This window comes from Babylonia areolata, chromosome 19 (assembly GCF_041734735.1).
Source record: "Babylonia areolata isolate BAREFJ2019XMU chromosome 19, ASM4173473v1, whole genome shotgun sequence".
NCBI lineage: Eukaryota > Metazoa > Mollusca > Gastropoda > Neogastropoda > Buccinidae > Babylonia > Babylonia areolata.
Genome location: NC_134894.1, coordinates 57,165,405 through 57,175,404, shown reverse-complemented (window position 1 = coordinate 57,175,404; position 10,000 = coordinate 57,165,405). Strand labels below are relative to the sequence as shown.

The 10,000-nt window shown below is 46.7% G+C and overlaps 1 protein-coding gene across 3 annotated transcripts in view; it reads left to right on the top strand.

Annotated features, from left to right (window-relative positions):
• Positions 1 to 10,000, top strand: part of LOC143293881 (dipeptidase 1-like) — a 58,354-nt gene that overhangs the window by 22,745 nt on the left and 25,609 nt on the right. For all 3 annotated transcript variants that reach the window (XM_076605212.1, XM_076605213.1, XM_076605211.1), the window contains one exon: positions 9,665 to 9,800. In XM_076605212.1, the coding sequence (XP_076461327.1) occupies positions 9,665 to 9,800 (136 nt within the window). The remainder of the gene's footprint in view (positions 1 to 9,664; positions 9,801 to 10,000) is intronic.

The following is a 10,000-nucleotide window of genomic DNA, read 5'->3' as shown; positions in this document are numbered from 1 at the left end:
GGGGAAAAGAATCAGGCTATTGTTTGGATCTGGGTCGAAAGGATGGAGTTTAAGAACCTAGTTACTGACGCCCTAAATTAAGGTCAAGTTGTTCTAGGTCTTGGGAGTCCTGGTCTGTATCTTGCACTCACATAAGCGCATAAGCGTGTAAACACTACAATAGCCTGTTCCGCCCAGTCTAAAGTACATGCCACTGACCTCGTGCGTGTATCTCGGTAGGGCAGGCTCTTGATATGAATGACTGTCAGTTGTGTCCGACTTCGACCATCAGAGCAGTGGAAGAGGCAACTGCTGTCCTGATTGTCTGGGCGAGAATCTGATAATTGTGGAAGAGTGTCTTTGACCAAATTACGTCCCCATTCTCGCGGCCAAGAGGGCCACAGGACGTCGGCGTTGGGATGGTTCCCAAAGGCAGACAACCCCCACACCCCAGCCCCCAGCCCCCAACCCCCAGCCCCCAATCCCACACCCAGTCGCAAGGCTGCATCACTCGAGTCTGTGCGATCTTGCCCCTTAGTTTGAGATAGTCCCTTCGCAAAAGACCAAGCTGTAAATGAATGCCCATTGCAGTGAAGAAACCATTGATCACACAAAAGCTCTCACTATGCTGTTGGCCCAATTCGTACGCTTATGTCAATCTCGGGGGGGGGGGGGGAAATATATATATATATATTTATATATATATATAACCGAGCCTTTGGCCTTGGTACTACTTCAGTATATCGGACAGTCAGACAGCGCTGCAAAGCTGTTCTCTGGCAACGAATGCAAGTCAGTCGGCAACGGATATAATGCAGATAATCTGCGTTGCTGGTTGGTTCAGCATCAGCGGAATGTTTACAGTAACAATGCTCGCTGGGTATACAGTTCATATGTTCGTTTATTTGAAGGCGGCACAGTCACTCAGAAGGATTCGCATTTACACACGTGCAGTGATGATAGTTGCTATAATTCCTTTTAGTTTAGTTTATTTATGTGCACGTGATATCAGGACATAGACCAGCATAACTGAAGTTAGCTTGCAAGAGACACACACACACACACACACACACACACACACACACACACACACACACACACACACACACACACAGAGAGAGAGAGAGAAAGAGAGAGAGAAAGAGAGAGACGGAGAGACAGACAGACAAAGTTGAAGTCAAAAGTCATTGTGATTGGCGTTACCGAAAGTTCCTAACATGTTTGTTTTTCCCCCTGTCCTACTTCCTTCTCTCTTTTCCGTATATTTTTAGACGGCTGTCCTCTTCCGTTATGAAAACATGTAGCATTTCAGAGAGGGAGAGAGAGAGAAGGGGGGGGGGGTGCGGGGGAGAAAGACAGAGACTGAGGCACAGAGAGAGACACTGACACTGAGACTGACAGCACAGAGAGACAGAGAGATGTAAAGGTGAATGTTGTCCACAGAAGTGAATGTTGTCTGAAAAAGGGAAAGTTTTGTCTGTAAATGTGAAAGTTATTGTCTGCAACGGGAAAGTGTTGTCGATAAAAATCAAGGTAAAGTATTGTCTGTAAAGACGAAGGATGTAAAGAGGAAGTGTTTGTAAAAGTGGATATTGTATGTAAAGGACGATGCTATCTGTAAAGGTTAATGTTTTCTGCAAAAGCAAAGTATTGTTTGTAAAGGCGAAGGTTCTGTGATGTGAAAATATTGTCTGTAAAAGTGAATGTTGCCTGTAAAGGCGAAGTGATGTCTGTAAAAGTGAATGTTGTCTGTAAAGGGGGAGTGTTGGCGGCAAAGGTGAATGTTGTCTGTAAAGGGGGAGTGTTGGCGGCAAAGGTGAATGTTGTCTGTAAAGGGGGAGTGTTGGCAGCAAAGGTGAATGTTGTCTGTAAAGGGGGAGTGTTCGCGGCAAAGGTGAATGTTGTCTGTAAAGGGGGAGTGTTGGCGGCAAAGGTGAATGTTGTCTGTAAAGGGGGAGTGTTGGCGGCAAAGGTGAATGTTGTCTGTAAAGGGGGAGTGTTCGCGGCAAAGGTGAACGTTGTTGTAAAGGGGTAGTGTTGGCGGCAAAGGTGAATGTCATCTGTAAAGGGAGAGTGTTGGCGGCAAAGGTGAATGTTGTCTGTAAAGGGGGAGTGCTGGCGGCAAAGGTGAATGTTGTCTGTAAAGGGGAAGTGTTGGCGGCAAAGGTGAATGTTGTCTGTAAAGGGGGAGTGTTGGCGGCAAAGGTGAATGTTGTCTGTAAAGGGGGAGTGTTGGCGGCAAAGGTGAATGTTGTCTGTAAAGGGGGAGTTTTGGCGGCAAAGGTGAACGTTGTTGTAAAGGGGTAGTGTTGGCGGCAAAGGTGAATGTTGTCTGTAAAGGGGGAGTTTTGGCGGCAAAGGTGAATGTTGTCTGTAAAGGGGGAGTGTTCGCGGCAAAGGTGAACGTTGTTGTAAAGGGGTAGTGTTGGCGGCAAAGGTGAATGTCATCTGTAAAGGGAGAGTGTTGGCGGCAAAGGTGAATGTTGTCTGTAAAGGGGGAGTGTTGGCGGCAAAGGTGAATGTTGTCTGTAAAGGGGAAGTGTTGGCGGCAAAGGTGAATGTTGTCTGTAAAGGGAGAGTGTTGGCGGCAAAGGTGAATGTTGTCTGTAAAGGGAGAGTGTTGGCGGCAAAGGTGAATGTTGTCTGTAAAGGGGGAGTGTTGGCGGCAAAGGTGAATGTTGTCTGTAAAGGGAGAGTGTTGGCGGCAAAGGTGAATGTTGTCTGTAAAGGGGGAGTGCTGGCGGCAAAGGTGAATGTTGTCTGTAAAGGGGTAGTGTTGGCGGCAAAGGTGAATGTTGTCTGTAAAGGGGGAGTGTTGGCGGCAAAGGTGAATGTTGTCTGTAAAGGGAGAGTGTTGGCGGCAAAGGTGAATGTTGTCTGTAAAGGGGGAGTGCTGGCGGCAAAGGTGAATGTTGTCTGTAAAGGGGGAGTGTTGGCGGCAAAGGTGAATGTTGTCTGTAAAGGGAGAGTGTTGGCGGCAAAGGCGAATGTTGTCTGTAAAGGGAGAGTGTTGGCGGCAAAGGTGAATGTTGTCTGTAAAGGGGGAGTGCTGGCGGCAAAGGTGAATGTTGTCTGTAAAGGGAGAGTTTTGGCGGCAAAGGTGAATGTTGTCTGTAAAGGGGGAGTGTTCGCGGCAAAGGTGAACGTTGTTGTAAAGGGGTAGTGTTGGCGGCAAAGGTGAATGTCATCTGTAAAGGGAGAGTGTTGGCGGCAAAGGTGAATGTTGTCTGTAAAGGGGTAGTGTTGGCAGCAAAGGTGAATGTTGTCTGTAAAGGGGGAGTGTTGGCGGCAAAGGTGAATGTTGTCTGTAAAGGGGTAGTGCTGGCGGCAAAGGTGAATGTTGTCTGTAATGGGGAAGTGTTGGCGGCAAAGGTGAATGTTGTCTGTAATGGGGAAGTGTTGGCGGCAAAGGTGAATGTTGTCTGTAATGGGGAAGTGTTGGCGGCAAAGGTGAATGTTGTCTGTAAAGGGAGAGTTTTGGCGGCAAAGGTGAATGTTGTCTGTAAAGGGGGAGTGTTGGCGGCAAAGGTGAATGTTGTCTGTAAAGGGGTAGTGTTGGCGGCAAAGGTGAATGTTGTCTGTAAAGGGGGAGTGCTGGCGGCAAAGGTGAATGTTGTCTGTAAAGGGGGAGTGTTGGCGGCAAAAGTGAATGTTGTCTGTAAAGGGGGAGTGTTGGCGGCAAAGGTGAATGTTGTCTGTAAAGGGGGAGTGTTGGCGGCAAAGGTGAATGTTGTCTGAAAAGGGGGAGTGTTGGCGGCAAAGGTGAATGTTGTCTGTAAAGGGGGAGTGTTGGCGGCAAAGGTGAATGTTGTCTGTAAAGGGGGAGTGCTGGCGGCAAAGGTGAATGTTGTCTGTGAAAGCGGATTGTTGTCTTTAAAGGCGAAGTGTATTCAGTGAAGGGGAGTGTCAACTATTGCGAGGAAAGTAGTTTTGTCAAGACGCGGTGCTGCCCATACAATGAATGAAGAGTTGTTAAAAGAGAGGAGCTGGTTTGTAGAAGGGTGGCGCAGTCTGTATCAGGGGAAACGTATTGTATTGAAACGTATTGTATTGTACTGCTCTTTTGTCACAACATATTTTTTCTGTGCGAAATTCGGGCAGCTCTCCCCCGGGATAGCGTGTCGCTACGGTAAAAATGAGACCCTTTTTGACTCACTTGTGTAAACAAAGTGAGTCTATGTTACAACCCTGTGTTTGGTTGTGTTTGTGTGTGGTAAACTTTAACATTGCCATTTTCTCTGGAAAAACTTTGATCTGCCAATACCAAATTTGGCTTAATCATAGTATAAAAAAAAAAATCATTACAGTCATACCAATAATAGGTTGTAAGTCTCCCGCATTAAGCCGTATTTCCGTATCATTAACGGTTTATTTCGTTGAGGTTCGTTCCGAAATCCGAAAATTCTAAAAACCGCTTCCCACTGAGTTGCTAGAACTTGTAGAAGGTCGATTGTGTTTGGTAAGATGACATGAACTCGTTTTTCTCGTTCACAATTAAAAGGGAAGAAATACAAATTCTGGACAGAACACATACAGCGATACTAACTACACCATCGACGTGTTTACTGCATATAAATATTTTTAAGTGGACACTGATTTAACTGGAATGAACATAAAGAAAAATTGAATCTATCGTTTCTTTCAGCCCGTTGTTGACTGGTTCGTGCTGATCTAGAGATCTACCATGTGTCGCGATGTGCTTGAAGTGATGGCAACGTCTCCTTTACAGCTGAAATAAAAGAATAATCCAGATATAATAAAACCTGACGAGAAATCTGCTTTAAATTGTGTTATTACGTCCAATACAATGACTTTTATTTAACGCACAAAGAAGAAAACAACAACAACAACAACACACACACACACACACACACACACACACACACACACACACACACACACACACACACACCTGATGATGATATACTGATTGCCTTGCGTTTGTTACCTGTAAAGAGGACTGCTTTCTATAGAGAGGGGGTGGGTAGGGAGGAAGGGTTGAAGTGTTACCTGAAAAGGGGACTGCTTTCTATAGAGAGGGAGTTGGGTGGGGAGTTGAAGTTTTACTTATAAAGAGGACTATTTCTAGACAGAGAGGGGGGTAGGGGTGGGGGGTAGGGGTTGAAATCTTACCTGTAAAGAAGACTGCATTCTGAAGAGAGGGTGTAGGGGCTGGGGGGGGGGGGGGGTAGTGGAATGTCACCCGTAAAGAGGACTACGTTCAAGAGAGAGGTGGTGGGGTAGGGGGTTGAAGTGTAACATGTAAGGGGAACTTTATTCTAGAGAGAGGGGGTGGGGTAGGGGGTTGAAGTGTAACATGTAAGGGGAACTTTATTCTAGAGAGAGGGGGTGGGGTAGGGGGTTGAAGTGTAACATGTAAGGGGAACTTTATTCTAGAGAGAGGGGGTGGGGTAGGGGGTTGAAGTGTAACATGTAAGGGGAACTTTATTCTAGAGAGAGGGGGTGGGGTAGGGGGTTGAAGTGTAACATGAAAGGGGAACTTTATTCTTGAGAGAGGGGGTGGGGTAAGGGGTTGAAGTGTAACATGTAAGGGGAACTTTATTCTAGAGAGAGGGGGTGGGGTAGGGGGTTGAAGTGTAACATGTAAGGGGAACTTTATTCTAGAGAGAGGGGGTGGGGTAGGGGGTTGAAGTGTAACATGTAAGGGGAACTTTATTCTAGAGAGAGGGGGTGGGGTAGGGGGTTGAAGTGTAACATGTAAGGGGAACTTCATTCTGGAGAGAGGGGGTGGGTGGGGCAGATTGAAGTGTTACCTGTAAACAAGACAACGTTCTGGAGTGGCAGTGGATTGGGGGGGGCTGGGGGGGGGCAGTGAAATGCAACGTGTAAAGAGGACTACATTCCAGGAAGACAGAGGTGGTTATGGGTTGAAATGTAACCTGTAAAGAGAACTGCATTCTAGGGAGAGAGGGGTGGTTATGGGTTGAAATGTAACCTGTAAAGAGAACTACATTCTAGGGATAGAGGGGTGGTTATGGGTTGGAATGTAACCTGTAAAGAGAACTGCATTCTAGGGAGAGAGGGGTGGTTACGGGTTGGAATGTAACCTGTAAAGAGAACTGCATTCTAGGGAGAGAGGGGTGGTTATGAGTTGAAATGTAACCTGTAAAAAAAGAGAACTGTATTCTAGGAAGAGAGGGGTGGTTATGGGTTTGAATGTAACCTGTAAAGAGAACTGCATTCTAGGGAGAGAGGGGTGGTTATGGGTTGGAATGTAACCTGTAAAGAGAACTGCATTCTAAGGAGAGAGGTGTAGTTATGGGTTGAAAGGTAACCTGTAAAGAGAACTGCATTCTAGGGAGAGAGGGGTGGTTATGGGTTTGAATGTAACCTGTAAAGAATACTGCATTCTAGGGAGAGAGGTGTGGTTATGGGTTGAAATGTAACCTGTAAAGAGAACTGCATTCTAGGGAGAGAGGTGTGGTTATGGGTTTGAATGTAACCTGTAAAGAGAACAGCATTCTAGGGAGAGAGGGATTGTTATGGGTTGAAATGTAACCTGTAAAGAGAACTGCATTCTAGGGAGGGAGGGATTGTTATGGGTTGAAATGTAACCTGTAAAGAGAACTGCATTCCAGGGAGGGAGGGATTGTTATGGGTTTGAATGTAACCTGTAAAGAGAGCTGCATTCTAGGGAGGGAGGGGTGGTTATGGGTTGGAATGTAACCAGTAAAGAGAACTGCGTTGTAGGAAGAGAGGGGTGGTTATGGGTTGAAATGTAACCTGTAAAGAGAACAGCATTCTAGGGAGAGAGGGATTGTTATGGGTTGAAATGTAACCTGTAAAGAGAACTGCATTCTAGGGAGAGAGGGGTGGTTATGGGTTGGAATGTAACCTGTAAAGAGAACTGCATTCTAGGGAGAGAGGTGCAGTTATGGGTTGGAATGTAACCTGTAAAGAGAACTGCATTCTAGGGAGAGAGGGGTGGTTATGGGTTTGAATGTAACCTGTAAAGAGAACCGCATTCTAGGGAGAGAGGGGTTGTTATGGGTTGAAATGTAATCTGTAAAGAAAACTGCATTCTAGGGAGAGAGGGGTGGTTATGGGTTGAAATGTAATCTGTAAAGAGAACTGCATTCTAGGGAGAGAGGGGTGGTTATGGGTTGAAATGTAACCTGTAAAGAGAACTGCATTCTAGGGAGAGAGGGGTGGTTATGGGTTTGAATGTAACCTTTAAAGAAAACTGCATTCTAGGGAGAGAGGGGTGGTTATGGGTTGAAATGTAATCTGTAAAGAGAACTGCATTCTAGGGAGAGAGGGGTGGTTATGGGTTGAAATGTAACCTGTAAAGAGAACTGCATTCTAGGGAGAGAGGGGTGGTTATGGGTTTGAATGTAACCTGTAAAGAAAACTGCATTCTAGGGAGAGAGGGGTGGTTATGGGTTGAAATGTAACCTGTAAAGAGAACTGCATTCTAGGGAGAGAGGGGTGGTTATGGGTTTGAATGTAACCTGTAAAGAAAACTGCATTCTAGGGAGAGAGGGGTGGTTATGGGTTGAAATGTAACCTGTAAAGAGAACTGCATTCTAGGGAGAGAGGTGTGGTTATGGGTTTGAATGTAACCTGTAAAGAGAACTGCATTCTAGGGAGAGAGGGGTGGTTATGGGCTGAAATGTAACCTGTAAAGAGAACTGCATTCTAAGGAGAGAGGGGTGGTTATGGGCTGAAATGTAACCTGTAAAGAGAATAGCATTCTAGGGAGAGAGGGATTGTTATGGGTTGAAAGTAACCTGTAAAGAGAACTGCATTCCAGGGAGAGAGGGGTGGTTATGGGTTTGAATGTAACCTGTAAAGAGAACTGCATTCTAGGGAGGGAGGGATTGTTATGGGTTGAAATGTAACCTGTAAAGAGAACTGCATTCTAGGGAGGGAGGGATTGTTATGGGTTTGAATGTAACCTGTAAAGAGAACTGCATTCTAGGGAGGGAGGGATTGTTATGGGTTTGAATGTAACCTGTAAAGAGAACTGCATTCTAGGGAGGGAGGGATTGTTATGGGTTGAAATGTAACCTGTAAAGAGAACTGCATTCCAGGGAGGGAGGGATTGTTATGGGTTTGAATGTAACCTGTAAAGAGAACTGCATTCTAGGGAGGGAGGGATTGTTATGGGTTGAAATGTAACCTGTAAAGAAAACTGCATTCTAGGGAGAGAGGGGTGGTTATGGGTTGGAATGTAACCTGTAAAGAGAACTGCATTCTAAGGAGAGAGGTGTAGTTATGGGTTTGAATGTAACCCGTAAAGAGAACTGCGTTCTAGGGAGAGACGGTGGATGAAATATAACCCGTAAACAGGACTTTATTCTAGGGAGAGAGGCGGTGGATGAAATATAACCCGTAAACAGGACTTTATTCTAGGGAGAGAGACGGTGGATGAAATATAACCCGTAAACAGGACTTTATTCTAGGGAGAGAGGCGGTGGATGAAATATAACCCGTAAACAGGACTGCATTCTAGGGAGAGAGGCGGTGGATGAAATATAACCCGTAAACAGGACTTTATTCTAGGGAGAGAGGCGGTGAATGAAATATAACCCGTAAACAGGACTTTATTCTAGGGAGAGAGGCGGTGGATGAAATATAACCCGTAAACAGGACTTTATTCTAGGGAGAGAGGCGGTGGATGAAATATAACCCGTAAACAGGACTTTATTCTAGGGAGAGAGGCGGTGGATGAAATATAACCCGTAATCAGGACTGCATTCTAGAGAGGGGCTGGGGGATGAAATTAACCTGAAAAGAGGGCTTCATTCTTGGGACAGAGTCGATGGATGAAATGTAATCTGTAAATGGGACTGCATTCTGGGGGAGAGGGTGGAGAGTACAGAGGTGGAATTCTGTCAGGGGAAGACCGGGGGGGGGGGGGGGAGGGGGGGGGGGGGGGGGGCGGGGGGTAGAGGGTTGGGGGGGGGGGGGCGGGTTCCTCTCCTGACTGCACACGAAACTGTGCGGCACAGTGCCCCTCTAACAGCCTCTCATGGCACAAGCACAACGCATTGTTTAAACACTGATTTATGGCAGGACCAGGATTCTGTGTGTGTGTGTGTGTGTGTGTGTGTGTGTGTGTGTGTGTGTGTGTGTGTGTGTCGTAGGGCCCCTTCCAGGGCTGGATGAAAACAAACATTGTCTTGCTTACTCTGTTACTTTCAGAAAATAAGATTTAATCGTTTCTCTCTCTCTCACTCTCTCACACACACACACACACACACACACACACACACACACACACACACACACACACACACACACACACACACACACACACACACACACATTCCCCAACTCCCCATTGAAATGAACCTTTTGTGTTTCTTCAGTAAAACATCATCAACATCATCAACTCACTCTCTCTCTCTCTCTCTCTCTCTCTCTCTCTCTCTCTCTCTCTCTCTCTCTGTCTGTCTGTCTGTCTGTCTGTCTCTGGCTCTGCCCCGGGGCGATGCGGGGAGAGCAGCCGTAGTTTTCACACAGACATTTAATGTTGTGACACGAACATGACAACGATGACGATTATACGATGACCATCATGACTGACGACTGCTAACTGCTTCCTGATCGCTATCTGACGAAGATGAGGATGAGGAGCAAGGATTACAACGACGACGACGACTGACGATGACGATGATGATGATGATGATGATGAGTATGATGATAATCATGTGGGCAGACACAATGACCTGCCCTGGCAGTACAGAAGTCACGTGAACAACTCGGTGTACCATTCTGGGGTCAACCTGACCGCAGGCTGGAGCGCTGTACACACCGACATCCCCAGACTGCGCACAGGCAAAGTGGGCGCCCAGGTAACTCAACACACGTGTTTTCCTGAAACGCGAACGCGCTTGCGTGCTAGTGTGGTTCGTCCGTCGGGATCGACGAGGACCATCTAGTCATCCTTGGGGTGGGTGGGTGGGTTGGGCTCTGTGGGTGCGCAGATGACTGGTCAGGCCAATCCGCGCCCGGAAGGTTCTGACACAGTGTGGACAGGGGATGGTGGCGGCTG